Below are 23,747 nucleotides of genomic sequence, written 5' to 3' on the forward strand. Positions count from 1 at the left end.
GCAATGTGGGTTTCTCTATCACTTGCCAGTGAATGTCGGTGTCCTGATGCCCAAGTTGCAGGTAGTGTGTTACCAAGGGTGCTGTCAATATTTTGCAATTGATCCTGCTCTTATGCTGAATGATACGCTGTTTAATCATTTGTGTCGTCTGTCCAATATAGATGAGTTCGCATGGACACTGGATCGCATAAATAATCCTTTACAAAGACATCTCACTTGGCTATAGACTGCAACAATGAGTAGGCGATCGGACCAGCAGGCGCCTGTCACCAAAAAGCAGATCGCCTCAGAATGGAAAAAATGGAAAAATAATGCAGAAAACACCATAGAAGCATACTATTCAGCCTAGCATTTTTCTGATCTCGTAAACAGAAATAAAAATGCTTGTCATGTGCCTGCTTCAAAAGGTAGCTGTTGTATAAAACAAATCTCTCACGGAAATTGAAGACAAATAACCATAAAAAACAGTCTTGCTCATGTTGGATTGGCTGTGGGATTCAAACTCAAATATGTATGAGCTACAATTACTCCATGTAAGACTGAGGGAAACATTTTTCTGCTTCTTCTCTGTAACTAGTACACACTCAAGGATCAATGGAGAAACTGAAAGCTGAATATTAACTAGTGCTCTTAGTACAATGAGAAGCACGTTTGTAAATAACACTTGCTAACTAGCATAAGTGATGTAGTAAATACAAACTTGTGCCATACAGGTGTGGACTGGGAGCCAAAAGCTGCTCTGGTAAAAATGCTCAACACCAGCCTGATCCTTGTTACTCTTGATCTGTCTTTCCCTCCAATCTGTGTCTCTATGGTCTTTCTCCATCACCTCTCTCTGCTCATGCTCCCTGCTGAAATAAACTATAGGGAGCTGGATAAAGAATAAACGAAGTGCTAGCCTCCAATGGCTCTACCCACCCTGATATACACTCCACCCCTCTCCATCCCCTATCAAATAGTCAATGAGCTAAATGGACATGCCCTGACATCTTATATACATTTATAAATTGCTCACTCTAAGCCAAATTGTCTAAGTGACAAGGGAGGCACTGATGCTGCAGGACACCTTCAACTGAAGTTTGCTGCAACACGGACTGCTAGCTCGAAACACTGAATGTATTTTCCTCAGCTTTTCAGAATAAGAGTGCGCTTTAAACTTCAAGGGGAAGAGCAATGGTCAACTTAAGGGCGAAATAAAAACAATCTTTGAACTTCTTGCAATCTGAGTTTGCAGTTGGGCTCCTAGATGAGAGCCAGGCAGCTGGATCTCAAAATCCGGTCCGTAATGTATGGAAAATAATAAAAGTATCTGCAAAAGTTTTGGGGTGGTCATTAGACAAAAAGTCACTGCATACTACAAAAGGAAAAAAAATAATTTAAAGCAAGCTGTTCAAAATACATAACAAGCATATTTGTAAAGGGCAGTTTAACCGGTGAGGAATGACAGATGATAATTGTTACCCAATTCAGTGGTACTCCTCATATCCTCCTTGTAAGGGAAAAAGGCTGAATAGAGCAGCTGGGATTTGAACCTCTGGCCACGAGGATCCCTGAAGAGGATGCACTGATACTAAATCACCAGACCCATCTACGAAACCTAAATTCATGCTGTAATGCAAAGTGGTTGTTTACAGAGTAAAGTTTTTTTTTTCCAGATTCACTCCATACTAAAAAAAAACCAATATAAACAACCACTGTTTCTTAGTGGTCTACTCAGGATAGCTGCTTTCACACTTTTTTGAGAGACGGAAATTAATTACAGTAGAGGACAAACACCTCCTTTAGGAAAGCAGCTGCATAAAGTTTATAAAACTATTCTTATAAAAATGGAAGGAGTCTGCACTCCACAAGAATATTTTAGTCGCTGCTACTTGTTTGCACCAATTAACATAATTTGGCTTTACAATTCATTGACTTTCAATAATAAATCTCATCATATGCTTTGGAAAGTGATCGAACAGTTTAAAAACATGTTTTGTAAGCACCAAGAAGCACAAATTAGAAAACGCAGACCACGTGTGTTCTTTTACTACTGATTCCACTTAAACCTCTAAGTTCTTGTCAACAAACCAAGCTCTGTAAATGTATCCATGCAACAGATTAACTTGTTCGTAATCTGTGCATTCCCTGGCAGATCAGAGGCTTGTTGTGAATGGATCACACGGACTCCGAGATAACAGGAAAGTGGTAAAGCTGACAAGGGGGACGTAGATTACATCCTACTCTGACAAAAGCGTAAGCAGAGACGATTGCCGCCATGTGCTTTAGTGAAATAATAGCCTCATGCATGTTTTGTAATGCCTGCAGTCCATTAAATAAATAAACAATGGTGAGTAAGACAACAAGGGAAGGAGCATGAGAGACGCAACAATCGAGGCCCAATGCAAGGACTGGTACTTTACTGCCACACTGTTTATTGAATAATTGCCCCATGCACGGTCCCTCCAGCCTGCAGGCTGTTACATAAACGACAAGGAAGACGAAATGGGATGGGGCAGAAGAGATGCAATAATTTGGGCAAGATGGAACAACATGAAAAAAAATAGAAAAATACGCCTCTCTGTCCGACAGCAGTTTCCCATGTTACTGATATCAGGAGAGACGTTCACCGTAGAGCGTTCGAGGAACAGATTGCAGCTTACAGGACTTGGCGTGGGCGCAGCACGACAACGCACCAGCACATTTAAATAGCTTTTTAAGGCTAACTAACTAAAACAGTAATACTGTTCTAAGGAAAACCTCCATGTTTACTGGGAGAACAGTCTTTACTTTTCAAGCACTGCACTCGTGCTTGTGGCTCGCCGCTGCCCGGCCCTGCAAGGTGGATGCCGCCACAAGCATGAGTGCAGTGCTTGAAAAGTGAAGACCGATGGCTAAAGGCCCTTCTATGCAGCTCATGTGCGCTGCGTAGGCGAGACCTAAAAAGGACCACAGGAGAAGACCCATAAACTCAGTTGAGACCTGGGTAGATCAATTAAAGCAATCAACAATGTCTCAACAGGTAACAATTAACTAGACTGATTCACAAAGTAAAACATGTAAATGACAGAGGAACTGGAAGAAGAGAGGCAATCAAAAATTTGACATATAAGGTGGTTTGTATTTAAAAGATTGAACATACATCAATAGTTATAACAGCACTATTTTCAATGTATGTGGGTGTAACCCAAATAAACCGGTGCACATTCGTACTCGTGCAAGAAGTGATTGGCGCAAATGACACGTGAAATAATGTGAAGGAACATCAAAATAAATGGCGCGTGAGAATTTAAAGGAAAAATGGTTGCAAGACCGTATATTTCATATACAAAATGTATCCACTGTTTAAGGCAACCATAGAAGAGTCAAGAGATGCTCTGAATGGTCGATGGCGTTTCAACCTGTAATTACTTCAGGTCTTCATCAGGACCGAGTTACAGATGATTTGAGGAGTGCTGTATAAAGGAATGAGAAGGAATAGGATAAGAAAGAGGAAAACCAGGGTGAAGGTCGTAGGTGAGGGTCTAGTCTGTGAGCACTATTTTCTTTAATGATTTCCCCTATTCCACCCACGACGTGCTATTCCTACAACTCCGTACGCCACTCGCTTTTTTACTTTTATTCTTTTATTCATAATGGTGGCTGGTCCGCTTTAACTATAGCCGCAGCGATTCTTTATTTATTGAATTTGCCAGCGCCGTCTGCTTTAACTATAGCGGCCGCACTACAGAACAATTTTCTGGGGGTGTAAGCGCCCCATACAGTGCTTTCACTTTCATGGGGGGCGCAACGCTTTCTTTAGACGCTGCTCGCCGTATTCAGGTTACAGAGAGCCACGTTTAAAGAAAGGGGCGCAGCTGCCACTAAAATGAAAGCACGGCATGGGGTGCTTTTACAAATAACATTTGTTTGTGAACAGGGTAAGTTAGTGCCAGCTTCTTGGGAGTAAGGTATGTTTTCTGTAAGAAATGGATTTGCAATAGTTTAAATTATGTACTGGAGAGAGGCGCTTGACCTGCTCAGAAGCCTTCCTCCAATCGGATTTGACCAGTGGCTTTTGGCAGTCCACAGCCCACTTCCCATAGACCGGTTTCATACTGCCCCACTCCCAGCCAGCTCCAATGCAGCATAGAGATGCATGATTAATCACCTGTTCCCATACAGGTCTAGGATTTCCTTCCCACTGTACTTCCCGGAAATATGTTTATGATTTCTCCAGTAATGTAAGCCAGTCTCTCATACTGGATGAACTGTCCCTGCCGATGCCAAACACTTCCTGTGCATGTTCAAAGGACAGGAACCTGTTATTCAGAAATAGGTTGCCTACCGTAAGACAACCTCCCACCTTCCATCTGACAATCATCATATCTTTTGTCATATTCTTGAAAGGTTGAATGGACCATAAAGGATATAAAGGATTTTCTAGCTCAGACAGGATTCTTTTCAGTACAGAGGTCACAACCTTTGCCAAACCACACCCACGTGTTGTATAGGATAGGTGGCTTCTTGAGGAGTTTTATGTTCTATCAGGAAGGCTTTTGGCAGTGTATCATGCTCACGATAGCCCACCTGGAGAGTCTCTTCCCATTTTCGTCCTCCATCCTCAAACCAGTGAATAGTTGCTCTAGCTGTGCTGCTGCATAGTATAGATCAGGAAAACCCAGTCTCCCTCAAGCATAGAAGCTTTAATGTGGTCATCTTGACATGGCTGCACCCACCAGCCCATACCAGTGTGCATATCAATAATTCGAGCTCACGAAACCTACTGATCAGAATCGTGGGCATGGAGTGCAACATGTAAAGGCAAGGGGCAAGAAATATGTTTCCTAGTGATATTACATCTATTGTAGACCAGGGTAAAGCTCTCCAAGTATACAATGTTCCAGTCCTTAAGTACTCTTCCCATATAATTGTGTATTGAGCCGTAGGGATGTATGACTTGGATCCCCAGGTACCTAAAGTTATCGTTTTCCACTCTGTGCCCGGACCCTGCTGGGCACATAAAGCCCAAAAGGAAGAGTTTGGATGTGCTTCAATTTGTTTTTTGCCCGAAGACTCCTCCAAATTTCCCTAATTCAGCAAGGAGGGAGGCTCTGACCCGATCCCTCTAGTAGACCAGCACATCATCAGCGGGCAACAACACAATATATGCCCCAAGGCTGCATTACGTCCGCAGCCTAAAGACCAGCAGCTTCACTGCTAGCACAAATAACATAGGAGTCTACAGACAGCCCTACCTGGTGCTTTTCTCAAGGATTCAAGAGTCTGAAATCACTGCTCCACTCACCCATGTTGACCCTACACCCGGGTTCTATATATAAAAGTTTGACCAGCTAATAAAAATAGGTTTAAATCCCAAGCGCTCGCTAATCTCTCATGTGAAGTCCCAACCCACAGTTTCAAATCCAAGCTCTATATCTAAGGTTGCAAAGGCATAATCCTCCGCGGAGGCCTTCAGCTAGCTGCCTGGGATAAAGCCGGTCTGATCTTTGTGGACAAGGGTACCCACCACATAAAGGAGTCTGCCTGCTAAAGCTTTACTCAGCAATTTTATATCTGTGTTCAGCATTAACAAGGGTCGGTATGCTGATACTAGGGAGTAATCGTTCTCCGCGAGAAGAGAGTCCACCCACAGCGCGTTATCCAACACTCAACGATTGGTCTAGAAGCAGTGTTGGTATTGCTTGATTGAAATCAGCAGAGATACCGTCCATTGCAAGTGTTTTATATTTCTGCATCCTGTCTAAGGGCTCTTTGAGCTCCAGAAGAGACAGCAGGGCTTGCAGATCAACCCACTGCTCATCCGTCAATCGTGAAAGCCTCGCCTCACTTAAAACAAATCTAGGATGTCTGTCCTGTGTGTTATTAGGTTGGGCATAGCCCCTTGACAAATAGTGTCTAAAGTTGGCGTTTATTTGTGCCCTAGCTACTATATCCTGCCCGCACTCCTGGCGCAGAATCTGTATCCCTGTTTGGTTTGAACAGCTTTTATGCACACTGAGTGCAGGTGTATTTATCAAGGTTATCCGAAGTGTCCTTAATCTACTTTTCATGTCTAATAATTGCCAGGTCATATCCGGGTCTGTGACTACCTTATTTTCTGTAACTGCCACTGCAGTCTCTGTGCCTAATAGTGTGCGTTCCAACTGCATTCGTAGTCCAGTGATTGGAGAAATGCATTCTCCCCACCATCCAAGCGCTACTTTGTCTGGTCTGGGGGCTTAGTGGACTAATGCATCCACTATAGGGTTCTGTGTTCGACCTCATGGTCACAGGTTCAAATCCTGGCGGGTCCACTCAGCCTTTCATCCATCTGAGGTCGATAAAATGAGTACCATTGAGTTGGGTAACAATATAATATAAATCTGTTATCCAGCGCCTTGAGACCCTTGGGTGATAAGCGTGCTTTACAAATCCATGTGTAATGTTATGTATGCCTCCCGTTCTGTTGCTCTACTGACGGTCATTTTGTGGTTGTACTTCAAAAATAACCGTTCAGTACAGTCACTTCTGTGTGAATTGAAGGCTCGGTATGTCAGCCATGTGGCTCTCTATAGTATGAATCTAAGCCTGCTGAAAGGTAATCTAATCCTGATCTAGTCATGCTGAATTTACAATAAACATTGCCTGGATTGCGCCCGTGGCCGTGTTGTCCTGCCCCTGTGTCCTGACCTGCAGCTTTGCTCCTCGAGTCCTCCTGCTGCCGCTTTGGTCATTCTTGCGGTCGTTGAGCGGAGGACTCGCATTCCCGCCACCCCCAGCGGCGGCGCAGCGAGGAGATCGTCATCGAGGCGCCTGGAGGCGCTATTAAGGCAGTGAGACACCGGCTGAGCGTGTGTTGCTCACAAACATTGCCTGGATTGCGCCCGTGGCCGTGTTGTCCTGCCCCTGTGTCCTGACCTGCAGCTTTGCTCCTCGAGTCCTCCTGCTGCCGCTTTGGTCATTCTTGCGGTCGTTGAGCGGAGGACTCGCATTCCTGCCACCCCCAGCGGCGGCGCAGCGAGGAGATCATCATCGAGGCGCCTGGAGGCGCTATTAAGGCAGTGAGACACCAGCCTCGCGTGAGCGAGTCGGGCGAAGCCCGGGCAAAGGGCGGTCCCTCTGTGGCCCTCAGTGGCCGAGGTAGGCTGGGCTGGGCCCCGCAATTTTCATTTTTATTTTACATGTGTCATTCTATTTGGTCCGGATGAAGTAAATACATCAGTTGAGAGGGACAGTGCCCTGCCATCATCTATAGTACCTGAATGCTGGCTGTTATGATTTAATCCCACAACTTATAATTGTGTTTATAGAACTTTTAACTGCTCTCATACTGGACTATTACTATTTCACAAACGACGTAGTGTGGGAAGCTTGCTGTAAAAGATGACTAAAAAACTTCGCTCTGGGAGAATGGTGGGAGGAAGAACTTGTGCCAAAACAAAGTCAAATCCTTTGCGAAATAAATCTGTGAATAACCAGCTGCTAAAGGGTCAATGCCAGCTTTTTGAACTATGGGAAAAACCGGTGGATAAACCCCTAATGGCTGTTGAAAAGGATATTACAGCCCCAGACATCCAAGAGAACTATACTCAAGTTGTAGATACCAACGCTTCTCCTGTGATTTCTGAGCCACCGCAAGTGTTACTCACTGACACTCCCTGTATTGTGCATTCTGAGGAGGGTGGGGTTATTAATTCTCTTGCACTTTCTCTTAATGACATCCTAGTTAATAACTCCGTTCCTCTTTTGGAGTCACCCTTGAACAGCATGGATGGTCAAGCCTCACCACCGCTTTCTATCGACCTTGAACTTTGTGGCCGTTACGTGAAGTCTGTCAGCTCGGTTGTTCCGGAAACTAATAAACCTTTAGGGGGGGCGACTCCATCCGGCCTTCTACTTTATAGTAGTACCCCCTCTGTGAATAGGCAAGGTATGTCTGACTTATTAAGCACTTCCAGGAGTCCGATTCTTAATCTCTCCGGCAGCTGTCCCACAGTCGGGGCAGGAGATAAACCTTTATCGGAATCCCTGATAGCCTTGGAACATCTGTTAGCCTCTATATTGTTTCTACTGGGGAAATTTGTAGGCAGCTCGGACTGTATCTTGGACTCTGTTACACAAATTTTGGAAAACTTAGTACAAAAAGCACCGGAAAAAAGGAATACCCCCCTCTTCTTGCATGTTACTAAACTGAGCAAGGGGGAAACTGAGGTGTGCACAGAAAACTCCAAGATAAAGGTCCCTGAACCAGTACTAGTTGTAGTACACGATAATATTGCCAAGGGTTCATCTGTAACTGCTGCACCCAATTGTATTATGAATGTGGATCTGGAGATAGCGGAAGAAATTAGGCCTGAGTCTGACTGCCAAGTACCACAAGAACTCTTCCCTATCTTCTGCTCGGAAAATACAAAAGTAATTGTCGAGGTTAACCAAGAAGTAAGGGAAAAAAATGGAAAACACAAAAAATATAAAGGAAATAAAAGGAAACCGGTGCGTAAGCATAAGAAGAAAAGACAGAGGCGGATTATTTTTCAAGACTCTTTAGTCCTAAGTGATAAGGAAGATAAAGCCACTGAACCTATTCCATCGACCGCAAGGGTGGTTTTGGAAGCCAGCCCTCCCGATCATGCTTCAGAGACCCTTGGAAGCTCTCTACCCACGACTAGGGAGGACCTAACACAAAAAGACGGTTTGGGCTTAAAATCTTCTCCAGAATTGGACATAAGGAGTGTTAACCCAGTTAAATCTGAGTTACTTAACCCACTAGCCTCTCCTTTTACTTTTCCTGCTGGGGTAGGGGAGCCGTCACTTCCCATTCTTGAGCGAAAAGAGGTTATATCTTATGTGGACACTTATATGTTGGATTTTTTTCCGCTATTTGATACTGACTTACCACTAAATAGAACATGGCTACTCAAACGCTTTAGTGAAATGGATAAGCTACAACTTATTCAATCAAGTGATATTGAGCTAGTCTCTTTGTTAGGGGGAAATAGTGTTTCGAGTATAAGGGTCAAATTTTATTCTAAAATAATTGTAAATTTGGTTCTGCAACAGGCAGAGAGCTTCCAATGCACAGGTATTGATGTCTTACCGATATTGAGTCTTGGATATAAAGACTCTTTTCACAGGATGTCCCAAAAGGATGATAGACAAACTGGGGTTGTTTCACCACTCAAAGATTTAAAGATTTGGGTTGCAAAAGGGAAACGTTTGGTTTCCCAGGTAAAACCACCTCCACTGATTCAGAATTCCTCTCAAATAGAGGACTCTAATCGGTGGAATTGGCTGCACAATGCCCTATCATCCAAATCCACAGATAATCCCAAATTGTTTCAGCACCTTTAATAATCAACTGAAAATCATCTCATGGAACGCAGCCGGGATACACAGTAGTCCAGAGAAATTCGAGTTCCTATTCACGTTGGATGCAAACGTGATTTGTATTCAAGAAACTTGGTGTACCAACAAAATTGGTGTTAGAAATGACTACTTTGTGTTGGAAGTCCCGGCTGTTGCTTCCAAGAAAGGGCATGCTAAAGGGGGAATCGCGTGCCTGTTATCAAATAAAGTGAATTGGAAATTCTCTCAGTATACTGACCCTAGTAACCTCTTCCAAGCCATAACCATAGCAAATCTCCCCACTCTCCTAAAGACGTCATCTGTTGTAATTATTAATGTTTATATCCCTCCAGAAGAGTGTTTTAACGGTGTATTGAAGCAGGTCTTCCAATATATTGGTCAGATCAAAAACAGATCACCTTCTCCAGAAGTCATACTAGTGGGTGATTTAAATTGCAAAATATCTAACTCCAGCATGAACATTTTTAGAAATAAACCCAAAGAAGAGGCGCATTTTATTCCACAATCCGTCTTCCCCGATAAAATAGCTACTACTAAAAGAGGGAAGATTCTTCTTGAGGAATTATCGGCAGTCGAGGGGCTTATCTTAAATGGGAGATTCCCCTCTGACGTACCTGCGAAATTCACGCATAAATCTTATTGTAAGCCCTCTATAATTGATTATGCAATCTCGGATTATGACATGTTCCCGCGCATCCTGGACCTTACGATAGTTCCCACGATATTGAGTGACCACAATATAATCCTCCTGACTATTTCCTTAAAACCTCCTAGTACGGCATCATGGTCTATTAATAGTAAAGATACAGCTTTCCATGCATCCTCTGGTAGATGTTTTTGGAACCCATCTGCAATTTCTGGGGTGCATACTATTCTATGCGAAACTATAGTAGATCTGAATGTTTGGTATGGTTCGGAAATTGTTAGTTTTGAAAACTTCATGCAGAACATTATCCTGGATGTAAAAAAAGGCTAGTTGTCCCCCGAAGCGGGTATACATGCCCAGTGCCTTGTGCACACTGAACAAAGAAATAAATAAACTAGTCCGAGCCCAATTTTTAAGTAGATCCGGGGAACGGGAAAAAGAAGTATCTAGGTTAAAAAGAAAGAGAGTTAGATTAAAGGCGAAACTAAAAAAGGAGAAGGAAGACTTAGTATGGATTAACCTAAGGGAAGCAGTAGTGCATGGCAAGATCCGTGAATTTTGGTCCATAATTGGGAAGGGATGTGGCAATAGATTATCCCCTTGTCCAATTCCTATTGCCGAAGATGTTTGGTCTGCCTACATTTGGGAGCTTTATGGGGGGAATGGCACTATAGTGGATACTAGCTTCCCTGATTTAACTTCTGAAGGAGAAATTAAGTATCCATCAGAGGAAACAATAGCAGTGGCCATAAAGAATATGCGTTCGTCTGGCGCAATGGGCCCGGACGAACTCCCCATGACGGTCCTGAAGCAGGAGCCCCTCCTTTGGAGTAAAATTCTTTTTCCTTTATTCAAATCCTGTTTTGATTCGAAAAAGGTACCTGCATCTTGGAGGGGTAGTATCTTGGTCCCCATCTTTAAGAAGGGTGCAAGGGATATCCCTAGTAACTATCGCTTGATTGCTCTCCTCGACTCAGTCGGTAAGATTTTTGCGAAATGTCTTTTAAGTCTACTTTCAGACTGGGTTGATGAGAACAATATTTTACCACTCGAACAAACGGGATTCCGTAGGGAGCACGGCACTCTAGATAATTTAACCACCCTCCATGTGATATCGGACAAGTATACGCAAGTGAGAGGGGGATTTGTTTATGCAGCCTTCATTGACTTCTCCACAGCGTTCGATAGAGTGGATCGTAGAACGCTGTGGAGGAAATTATCATCCCTTGGAGTACCCCCCCACTTGTTAGCCCTTGTTCGTACATTACATACGGAAACCTGGTGTAGGGTGCTGCAGGGGGGTGAAAGGGGTCTCTCCGATCGCATTCCTTCCCTAAACGGCCTAAAACAGGGCTGTCTTTTGGCGCCTCTTTTGTTTTCCCTATATACGCAGGATTTACCTGCAGCCGTGTCTGTCTGCGAGGGTATTGCTCCAGTGATAGGGGGGGCCTCTATCTCCTGTCTGATGTACGCCGACGATATTCTTATTTTAGATTTAACACCCAAAGGTCTGGCAAATAGGTTGCAAGCACTCCATGCTTTTGCAGTTTCCCACTCTATGAAGATCAATATATCTAAAAGTAAAATCATGTGCATAGGGGGGAAAAAGAAGTGCCGCTCGGAAAGTTTTGGGTGGAACATTGGCGGCCAAAAGCTGGAGATAGTTAAAACTTACACCTTTTTGGGAAAAATCATCGCGGCTAACCTGAGCGAGAGGCCTCATATTGAACATTGCTCTCGAAAGGCCCTAGCACATGGTAAAGGCTTAAATTCGCTATACTCAGCGACCGGTAAAAGACACTTTGCCTGTATGCTTGAGGTATATAGGGCTAAGATCCCCGCTACCCTTCTTTATGGTATCGAACTTGTTGAGTTAAAACTCTGGGATTTCTGCCAAAAAATTGAAGGGAAACTCTTAAGATCCTTGTCCTCCCTAAACACTAATTGCTCTTTGGCAGCGTGCAGACTTGAGTTTGGGCTAAGGAGCAGCTGGGTGCAGGGATTATGTGCCCTGGTACGATGGGTGGCCTCTCTTGCCAGAGCAGAACCGGGGACAATGAGAGCCCTACTCAAAAGTGAATTATTAGGCAACTTTAAAGAGTTTTCACAACTTGTAAAGAATTTTAGAAGAGCGGTGACTCTTCTGAAGTTAGATGAAAGTACTTTGTTCCTACATTCCCAACTGCAACTAAAAATCCTGTTAAAACAGGCATCGTGGGAACTATGCTTTCTAACAGATAAGAACGTAATACAAGGAAAAGGGGGTTGTGATCTTCTCCTTAACTCATATGTTGCCAAGAAAGCCCAAGCCTATGTTTTATGGAACATACCCCATGGCATTAGAAGATTATGGTTCCTGCTTCGCTATGACCTATTGCCATTAAATGTACTCCTTTCCAAATGGTATGGATCATCCAATATGTGCAATTTTTGTAATTCAAGTATACAGGATCGCATGCACGTTCTGCTGATTTGCCCTGCACTTCGCGCCTTAAATGGCTAAAACCAATTTGCCTCCGCTTAGGTATATCTAATGTAAATATCTTTGTACAATCTTTATATTGGCCTCCAAATGAAATGTTCTGCTTCTACATTTTTAAATTTTTTAAAGGATTTTTAGATATTTATTAATATGTCAATTAATTGATTTGTGCCAGCTTTTTGTTGTACTCTCGTTAATTCATGGACTTGAATAACATATGTATATGGAATAGCATGATAGAATTTGTAGTTGTCTTGAATTTGTTATATGTCTTTTATGTGGCCCTCGACGAGAGCCAAAACATAATAAACTTTGAACTTGAACTTACAGTTTCTGCTAATTGTCAACCATTAATAGTGTATTTAGAAAAAAAAGCCTGTTTTTGTAGGTCTGGCGGAGACTTCTCATTTCCCTTTGAGACTGTCCAATTATTCTGAGACTTGCTTTTCCTTACCTAGGGTGCTGTCAGTACTCTTTGAAGTAGACACTTAAAATCTGGAGAGATTTAGTTGTCCAATTAGGGTTTTTAGGTCTCGCCTGTCGATGCACATGCGCATCGAGCTTGCGAGACTATGGGGGCTTATCCACTCTTGAACCAACTTGCAAGGAATCGTGGCGATTCCTCGCAGTGCACGAGAAATTTAAGCTCAATGCGCATGCGCATTGAGCTTAAAAGCGCGTGCACATGCCCCCAGCCGCCTGCCTTGCCTACTCTCTCTCTCACACCCTCCCCCAGCTCCGCCCCCTCACTTCTTGATTGCACGGCCGCTAGGCCGTGCCTCCCCTACTCTCCTCCCCCCTCCTCCTCCTACTCTCCTCCCCTGCCTGCTCGTCTTTAGTTTGCCAATGGCGCCCGCGTTTTTTTTGTAAAGGGGTTTTCGTAAGCGGTAGCAGCACGTTATTTTGTGAAACTTTTTGATTTACCTTTATTTTGAAGAAGGTGGCCGCCTCGGTGTTTAGAAGCTGACTCACTTCTTGATTGCACGCCTCCCCTACTCTCCTCCCCCCTCCTCCTCCTACTCTCCTCCCCTGCCTGCTCGTCTTTAGTTTGCCAATGGCGTAGGACATCGCTACTCTGGGAGATTCACCTACATTAAAGTAAGTCTTGCGCGCACCCGGCCCTTTGCCCGTTGAACAATGAGACTACTAGCTGCCTATATTATTATATATATTATTCTATCGTTTGTTCCGACTTGGCCCCATCTTTTAAATACGAGGGGAGCCGATCTCTCATCTTGCCCTTACCTGATCTCAATATCGGAACAACGTCGTTGCGCCTATATTGTAAGGGGCTTTAACTAGGTTAGTGCATTCAGAATGATCCTATCTGCTAAATCACGGGACTTCCGCCTTTTTCCTCCTCTTGTTCCCTCTCCCCGCTCCGCCCCCTCCCCTGCCCGCCGTGTCGCATTTCTCCTCCCCCCTCCCCGTAGGACATCGCTACTCTGGGAGATTCACCTACATTAAAGTAAGTCTTGCGCGCACCCGGCCCTTTGCCCGTTGAACAATGAGACTACTAGCTGCCTATATTATTATATATATTATTCTATCGTTTGTTCCGACTTGGCCCCATCTTTTAAATACGAGGGGAGCCGATCTCTCATCTTGCCCTTACCTGATCTCAATATCGGAACAACGTTGTTGCGCCTATATTGTAAGGGGCTTTAACTAGGTTAGTGCATTCAGAATGATCCTATCCGGTAAATCACGGGACTTCCGCCTTTTTCCTCCTCTTGGTGCGGCCTTTGTTAGATAACAAAACCAAGCTTACCGTTATTCTCATTTTGGGATTATGACTCCTTCGGAGTCTCATGGAATGTTATACTAAATGTTTGCGAACTCACATCAATGCGCCCTATTACACCCTGCAGCCACAGGTCACCACTGATTTATGTTTTGAATTACCAATATACCATAATAAGAGACCAACACTCTCGTTTAAGGGGCTTACTTTATAATCAATAAAACTAGAAACTATTCATCCTGTCCTAAAACAATAGCGATACAATTATAGGGTTCTTAACCAAGCTCTGCCTTTTTATTTAAATAGCAATAATAAAATCGATGATTATTTACAAAATGATACAAGATGTATAGAAGGGTAAAATGTTTTATGATGGTGAACTACACAATTGTGAATGTATTGAAAATCATACATTTTCCCTTACAGAATTGTATGTATAAAAACATCTTTGACACTGTGCATTGGCAAAACTGAAAACATCTATTGAATGACTAAACCAACCTGATATAGGTATTAATATTAATGATGTATTTTATAGCTTTACCTTTTTTACTAGTACTTTGGGTGTCTTTCTGCTTTCTCACATAATACTCTATCCCTAAAAATAAATTTGAACTATATAGGGATCTCCACACAGGACTGCATGCACTATCTGAAACATACACCCCTCACCCTCACTCACTCACCCTCAACCCCTCACCCTCAACCCCTCACCCTCACTCACCCTCACCCTCACCCACCCTCAACCCCTTACCCTCACTCACCCTCAACCCCTCACCCTCACTCACCCTCAACCCCTCACCCTCACCACCCTCAACCCCTCACCCTCACCCTCCCTCACCCTCACTCACCCTCACTCACCCTCAACCCCTCACCCTCACTCACCCTCACTCACACTCACCCACCCTCAACCCCTCACCCTCACTCACCCTCAACCCCTCACCCTCAACCCCTCACTCACCCTCACTCTCACTCATCCTCACTCCCCCTCAACCCCTCACCCTCACTCACCCTCAACTCCTCACCCTAACTCACCCTCACTCACCCTCAACCCCTCACTCACCCTCACCCTCACCCTCACTCACCCTCAACCCCTCACTCACCCTCACCCTCACTCACCCTCAACCCCTCACCCTCAACATCAACCCCTCACCCTCACTCACCCTCACTCACCCTCACTCACCCTCACTCACCCTCACTCACCCTCACTCACCCTCACTCACCCTCACTCACCCTCACTCACCCTCACCCTCACTCACCCTCACTCTCACTCACCCTCAACCCCTCACCCTCACTCACCCTCAACACCTCACCCTCACTCACCCTCACCCACCCTCACCCTCACCCTCACTCATCCTCAACCCCTCACCCTCACTCACCCTCAACCCCTCACCCAGTGCAATAGGTCTCGGAGCATTTGAGTTAGAGCTTTTAGAAATGTTTATGGCTTTTTTTATTTGTAATTCTTTAGCATTGGCTACAGGAAACAAAAATGCTAAAGATTTACAAAAAAAACCCATAAACAATTCTAAAAGCACTAACTCTAATGATGCGAGACCTATTGCATTTCCAATGCTTGTTATTATGAGTCATTATTTCTGTATTTGAGCTTTTATGGCATCTTATGCATTTTGTTCTGTATTGTTTCATTAACCATTCTGTATCAAAACATATGTTTAATTTCGATCTTGAGCTCTGTTATTGAGTGGTCCCAGTTTCTATTCAAGTTCTACTCTGCTAAATTATTGAGTAGGGTAGTTTCTCACCGCTAGATGGAGAAATCATGGAGACGACCTGCCTAGAGTAAAATGCGGGTTACATAAGATACTGGGGTTCTGAAAATATTGGGGGGCTTCACCTCCCACAGCTTTAGGCGACTGGGCACAAATTCTTTAATTTGTCTTTTTATTGATAGTAAGTGAATGTCATGACATAAAAAACTTTTAGCGGTACCAGGATCGGTGATGTGATCTTTACTTAATTCTTAACGACTAGGGACACACTTGGCATGGGCATTAAACTTTGATTTGTATTGTACTGACTGCTGGATGGTGGCCATCAATGAGGGCAGGCCTTACAAGGGCCACATTCAAGCCTAGCTTCAGAGTGTTCAAATTAGCATTTACCTTTTTATATTTGATGGCTGGCTTAGCCTGGTGAATGAACAGCAAAACTGGTTACTGAGTAAACTGGTCTTACTGAGGTCTGACTTGAAGCAGCAGTTGTCGCTTAACCTTGTGTGATTAATGGAGAGAGCTTTAAAAAGCATCAATGAAAAACAAGCATTTGCAATGCAATAGGTCTCGCATTTACATGATTTCGAGCTATTGGCATTGTAAATGACAATGCCTTCTATTTATGTTTTGGGTTTTAAAACATAAATACAAGGCATTGGTATTTCCAATTCTAATAGCTTAAAATCGTACGGTTTGATAACTGGATTGAGGCCGGTGGATACCTGTACCTAGCGCTGGGACACCTCTAATGAGGTCTCCCCACACCGCACTGATTAGAGGCATGATCCTCGTTCTAATTCCAGCTGCATTAGCCTCCCCATAACTTTAGACCAAAGTAATCCCATCAAATTTATACAGTACGTTCTTCCCCCATCCAACCGGCTCCTCTAACTTACTTTCCGGTTACTGTCTCCTACCTAGTTCTGGACGGTTCGGTTCGCTGCACGTCCTCCTGTTGCTGATTAGCTATCTTTCCCGAGCATGAATACAGTGTTGCTGATCGTCGTGTGCTGGACTCTGGAAGCGTGGCCCTTACGTGACTTGCTAACAAACTTGCCTCAGAAAGCACAACATGGAGATGGAGACCTGCGGAGCGACATGTGGGTGTCCCCAAGAAAGACTGCCTTCTGGGACAGGCAGGGAAGTGCATGTAAATCACCAAAGAAGAAAGCATCCAGTTACCATTAGAGGAAGTGCCCATTTGGTGAAAGAGGTTGACACAGGTCACCCTTTCTATCTTTCCCATATGTACCCCACTATCTGGTCATCCAGGCCCCATGAAGGAAGGGCTCAGGAACCCCTGTAGTCACACGGTTGTCAAGGAGCGTTCCTCTCCAGAAACCTGATCCCGTCTGCTCCTTCCTCCCACCTGGTGGTGTGTGAGGACATCTTGCCACATTTTTGTGTATTTACAGCTACTATGTTGAGTAGAACTATGAGGGATATATCATCAAAAAATAAAATCTCGGATAGCTCTTCTGTGTGAAAACATGTTTGGAGGCCAGCTCACCCATGAGGCCCACAGTCTCTAGTTCCCTACCATGGAGAAGTTCCAGTGGTGTGTGTTTGTGGTCTCAGCACCTACACAGCAGGAAGGAGAAGAGCAGGAGAGCTAATGGAGAGGTACAAGTAAGTTATTTTCATTGTTTTCAGTTGTATGTACGACCGTTCCCCCCCTCCCCAATCACCCCAGAGCCCTCCCCAGCCACTCTGCTGAGAGATAAGCCGCTACTGGTGGCTTGTGACTAGTGCCAGAGAGAAAGGGGTATTTGTTCATAAAGCATAAATGCCCACTATGCTTGTTATCCAGGTTGTAAACATTTGTTGTTGTAAAGCACTCAGAGTCGGATGCTCTGTATGGACTTGTTTTCTTTGACGTGAACATTTACTGTTGTAAAGCACTCTGATACCGTCGGGCCTAGCTGGCGGTATATAAAACTCAATAAATTAATAATAAAAAGGCAGAGGTACTCAGCACCAGACAGTACCTGCCATTTAAAGTACCGAGCTGCATCAAACCCTCTTGTCCAGCATCTGCCTAAAAAAATGCTGGGACACTAGTTAAAACAGTCAATCAACTCATGTTGAAATACGGGAAAGGGGTTGATAGGGGCAAATGTTATACTTCAAATCTTCGTTGGGAGACATGTATGTAAGGGTGCGATGGTCCTGGGGAGGGAGTCAGTGGCACGCAGAGTGTGTCCCCCAGGAGATCAAAGCCTTGCTTCCTGTACAAACACTGACAGTCAACGGCCCTCCACATTTGTATGGGGGATGGAAAGGCTTGTTCTAGGTTTGATGGAATCTTGCATTGATGCAGCCCGTGATGCACCTGTTCTCTGTGTACTAGACAAACCTGGGAAAAGCTTTTGTTGCACAAAAGTTAATGACTTACTGATCTACTAAATGGAGATACAACAGAAAAGCCCGCCACCCTCCCTCCCGCCACTTCCTGGACACTAACATCATACATGCAAAGCTCGACGAATGAAACCTATCCCAGGATGACTCGGACTCTAAACCTCGGAACTGTGTGGGCGGCACTTACACAGCGCTACGAGGCCGTAATAATGACAGGTTGAGCACTAAAAGATAACACACGTTTGTCAATGACTATGCCGGTATAGTAGCCGGTCGTTGCGCAGTGCACACTCTGAATGCCGGATACCGGCGCAGTGAGATGCATAAGTGCTCCACAATAAATGCGCAAACTGCTCTCTGGTAGATGCGGGGGCAAGTGCTCTCTCTCCCTCTGCAGTATGGCCAGGCTTCCCCAGCGAGAAGCACAGGCCCTCCCCCACCTGCCCCTGCTGCAGGTTGCCCATTGGTTGATTTTACTGTGAGTGATTTTAGAAATAAATTACCTACTCGTACACAGTTTTTGAGGCAGACCTTGCTTTGACGGCATGTGTGTCAGCCGCAGCAGCGATAATATATTAATTTGAAAATGGTAAAATACATACCAAGATGTGCAATTTAAAAGTAACGAGTAAAAGCAACGCTGGAACGTATAAGAGGAAAGGTTACCTAAACTGAAGCAAATTATCAACATCCGTAATTTTGCTCTTAAAATAGAGCAATAGGCAGTAAAAACACGTTAGGTATTGAAAAAAACTCACCGTCGCAGCCCGGCTTGAACAGGATGCCAGGCAACCTGTGTTGGAACGGGGCGGGGCCGCAAAAATACAGGAAGCAGACGGGAGCCTACCCCGCGCTCCTGTGCCCGTGAAGCCAGCCGGAAGATTTGCGTGTCAGCTAGCAGGGCTCCCGTGCTCGTGGAGAGCCCAGCCTGCTGCCGAGAGTGACCCGCTGGCTGCCGAAGGAGAGAGGGACACGCAGAAAGAACCCGGTGAGTGGGGTGTGAGGGGGGGATGTGTGCGCGCGTGTGTGAGTGTGTCTGTGTGTGTGTGTGTGTGTGTGTCTGTCTGTGCGCGTGTGTGTGTGCGTGCGTGTGTAAAAAGAGCCCGATGACTGGTGGGGGGGAGAGGGGGTGTGTGCACGAGTGTCTGTGTGTGTGCATGCTCGCGCGTGCGTGTGTCTCTGTGTGCTGTACGAGCTAGAGGAGACAGGAGATGGTGAACGCGTGCGCGACCTGATCCGATTACGGCAGGCGGTGCATGCACATCTCTTGTCTTCCTTCGCTCCTTGTAAGCAGAGCCGACCACAATAGGGCTCGCAGCGACATCGCTTCGCGATCATCGTAGGTGCGAGACATAAAAAGGGATCTGGCTACATACGCATGTTGAGTTCCCGGACTACTATTTGGGCAGACGTGTGCTTCTGCTGGAAAACAAGTGTCTATATTGCACTTTATGCCTTGGTAAAAAGCTTACGCTCAATAAAGTAGTTTGTGTAGTGAGAACACATAATGCCATGTCATTGGTCTGATCTTTTTCATATGAAACCTTTTGGCAAAGGCAGTAGGCTGGACTTATTTATTGTGAAAAGCATGTACTAAAGCCAGTGAGCCTGAAATGAATCGAACACGTTCTTCCCTTGTATGTTCGGTTGATAATGAAGCCCGGCACGAGAAAGGGAAGGAAGGGGTGGTTAGTGCTCACCCTACTTACAAGCTAATTCTCAATATTCGGAGTTTTCGTTGCTCATTCTAATTTTTACTCTTCTCGCCCCAATAGTCTGGTCCTGCCCTGGAGCTTTTGGTGCTGTTCGTGAAAATGGTCACCCCTTCCACGCAGGCGCACATGCGCAGTCACACGACCAAATATAATACCATTCCACGTATTGAAAGTAGCATGTATCTCTTTCACACGGAAAGGGTTAATTGCGCTTAGAACTCACTCAAAGGAGAACAATTAAAAATAAATCACGTTACCTTGTTTAGCACAGACCAGGTTTTCTTTTCCCTCCCTGATATTGAGAAAATAAAGTAAGTGTGTTTGTATGTGTTCGTGTTTTATTTATTTATTTATTAATGTTTTGTTTTATTGGGTCGCAAAACCACTACCCTTAAAAAGACATACAAGCGGCATTATTGAGAGTCAGATCTGTAAAATATAGCCGATAAATTGATAAAAGCTAGGGTGATTATCTATATCCAAGGACCTGAGATTATCCTAAATTCTAACTATTCTGTTTCATTACACAGGTGGCGGGGAAGCAAGTCCTCATCACAGGTTGTGACAGCGGGTTCGGCTTAGCGCTGGCAAAACACCTTCATGCCATTGGGTTTACTGTGTTCGCAGGATGTCTGCTGAAGGTGAGATACCTTGAAATGAATGCAGCCTCAATTGAAGAATTTTAACCCCTGTGATGTGCTCTTCGTCACTCTTTTTTGCTTTTTGCGTTTGTTCAAAACAAAATGCACATTGTAAAATACATTGATCTAATGTTTTCATCTTGTGAAAAAGTGAGCATAAGTGAAAACCAGGTCTTTAAAATGGTGACTTTCTTTGGCTAGGAAAGGGTCATGTTTTTGTCAGTGACTGGCGCCAGCAAAAGATTCACGAATTAAAAGTTGGCATCTTTTTTTCCGAGCTAATTAGGCTGAAAATTATTATCTCACAAATAAATAATGCAATGTGCGAAGTGTTTATAAAGCACCCCAAAGTGTATCGTAGCCCCTTCCTTTTGACCTGATGGTTCTCCCCTTCACTTACGCGACGGTATCTGCATTATTTTGTTTGTCCACCCTGAACTGATATGCGTTGACAAAGCCAATCATTTTTGTAATGTATTGCAGCCTTAATATAGCGCTTACTACCCTATGTGGGGTGCTGAAGCGCTTACCTATATAGAGAAGAAGATACATCGTGTTGAGTATGTGGATGGAGGGTGGTGTTTTTGTTTTGATTATATGATTGGAAGCGTTTTTATGTGGTGCTTGATGGCCTCTGTGAACGGGTATCGTGTTATGGGACACAGCACCTGGCGGTGTGATGGCGCGGGTATGTGAGAGAGAGATGTGCAAATTATAATAAGGACTAACCTGCTTAGCCTCAGGGCAGCTTGATGCCAAACTACACCAGAGGCTGAAAACGGACCATCTCTAAGAGTAGATCCTTAAATACCCCCCTCTTCATCCAGACATCCAGATGATCATACTTGCAGCAGCCCTCTCCAGACGGAGCCCTAGAATTGCTTGGTCAGGGGCCCACAACCAGCGAAGCCTCCATCAAACCCACCCTCCGTCCTTTTGTCCCTTACAGGACTTTGTCGTCATGTTGGAGTCTTTTCAGATGCAGACAACATCCTGATACAATTATGTAAACTCGTGGCATCAGCCACGTAGGGTTTAATTTAGTACCACAAGTACCAGGCTGCATTCCATAATCCACCGAAGGATGTCCACCAGGGGGCAAAAATGTATGAAATAGAGGAAGGAATTAAAAATGTGGGAACTGCGAAATGCCAAGGCTGAACCTTTGAGAAAGGTCGAAGACGACCGAAACGCGTCAGGACTATTGAGAAATTAATACATTTATTTACTTTCACTGTGTGGAGTGTGGTTCATTGCTTTCCGTAATGGAGAGAGTTGGAATGCTGTTAAGGCGGCTTGGTTCAGCCCAGAGTTACGCACTGCCAGCAAGCGCGCTGCCACTGCCTGAAATCGAACCCTGTTTATGTGACCGTGAAAACGTTAAGGGTCAGTAGTGCGCCACCGAAGACTGGCATTGGTATGGTCTCCCTGCAACCTTGAAAATGGGCATGCTATGGAGCAACAGTGAGTGAAAATGGACTTTATTTCCTGATACAATTAAGTAAACTCGTGGCATCACCCATTGGAGGGTTTAATTTAGTACCACAGGTCCCAGGATGCATTGCCATAATCCACCGAAGGATGTCCACTTGGGGGCAAAAACTTATGAACTAGAGGAAGGAATCTAAAATGTGGTAACTGCGAGATGCCAAGGCTGAAGCTTTGAGAAAGGTCGAAGACGACCGAAACGCGTCGGAACTGCCGAGGATGAATACATTTATTTACTTTCACTGTGTGGAGTGATCTTGTTTTTATTATTTCTGCCTTTTATGTTTTCCAAAAAATAATTGATTTAAAAAAAATACATGTATGTTAAAATCCAGATGATGGCCTTAGACAGCTTTAAGTAGGAGAAGAGAAATATCCTTTTATTAGGTCCATTTAATACAGAGAATTCATCCACAAAAGAAGTTGCTGCAGCTCAAGCCTACATGGTCAATTCCATTCTCTACAATTTAGTGACACATCATCACTTACTTACAGAACACTTGAGGTGCATCTAGCAACAGTAGCCTAAGCTACAGAATACCACAATGTATTGAGAATATATAAGGTATACCAGAGTAATATGTCTCTTTTCTCCGCTCTCATGTTTCTGGTGGCAACCTAAACCATGAAACCAAAGATTGAGTGGTTTGTGCATTTCCCCAGAACCCTGTGTTGGGAATATGGTACCATATTACTTTACCCATTATGTATTTTTATATTGCAGGCTTAATTTGCAGTGGTTAACTTGAAAACTTTTATTTCCAAGTGTGGCTAACAATGGGCATCAACTGAAATTAGAATATTTAGGTTAGTTACTGTTAGTAAATAACTTGTTGATAAACGCATGGACAATGATGAGGGCTATTGCATTTTCGCCATTCGTGAGTGCCATCTTCATAGCATAAGAATGGGTTTACTTCATTGCCAGAATATTACCACATAGTTTACAAATTGGACAAAAAAGCAATTATGGAAAGTGCTGCATTATTTGCATTTTCCCCACATAATTTATTCCGTCTTATCCCCCAACTTTACCCTTCATGCCACATAATCCTAGCTGCCAGACAATTGATGAGCACCGCAGAGAAATGTGAGGGCTGTCATTATGACAACAAAATCCATATTTCACAGGGATCTCTGAAATATTTTCTCTGTTTCTCAGCTTCCTGTGAAATCTGGGCTTTATACCTCTGTACCTTGCACAATAAAAGCACCCAACATATATAATATGTTATTTATTTCCATTGTTTGGTGTTGGGAGGGGCTTTGGCTCACGAGAAGCAAAGCCTTGAGTGGGTCATGAATGATGCTCCTCCACTCAGTAAATGATAGTAATAAATAGCCTCTTGCATTCTGCAAATATGAGGCATTTTTCATGTTTATATTTATTTTTAAGAGATAGTTGTTTAACCAAAACCAGGATCTAAAGAGTCAAATTTGTGAAGTAAGGTAAAATAACATTGAAAAGTCCTCGTGTCTATTAATTATTTCCCTATGTAAAGTAATTGTAATGTGCAACTTCCGAAAAGTAAACCATGATTTTTCTCACTTCTGTTGTGCTACTTTGGTAATAAACTAGAATTAGACCTCTCCCTAGTAATAAATGT

At 44.0% G+C, this 23,747-nt stretch overlaps 1 protein-coding gene across 2 annotated transcripts in view; it reads left to right on the plus strand.

Annotated features, from left to right (window-relative positions):
• Nucleotides 1-23,747, plus strand: part of LOC147683851 (D-beta-hydroxybutyrate dehydrogenase, mitochondrial-like) — a 63,864-nt gene that overhangs the window by 18,144 nt on the left and 21,973 nt on the right. For both annotated transcript variants that reach the window (XM_086944274.1, XM_086944275.1), the window contains exon 2: nt 20,542-20,652. In XM_086944274.1, the coding sequence (XP_086800400.1) occupies nt 20,542-20,652 (111 nt within the window). The remainder of the gene's footprint in view (nt 1-20,541; nt 20,653-23,747) is intronic.

This window comes from Lissotriton vulgaris, chromosome 11 (assembly GCF_964263255.1).
Source record: "Lissotriton vulgaris chromosome 11, aLisVul1.2, whole genome shotgun sequence".
Taxonomy (NCBI): Eukaryota; Metazoa; Chordata; class Amphibia; order Caudata; family Salamandridae; genus Lissotriton; species Lissotriton vulgaris.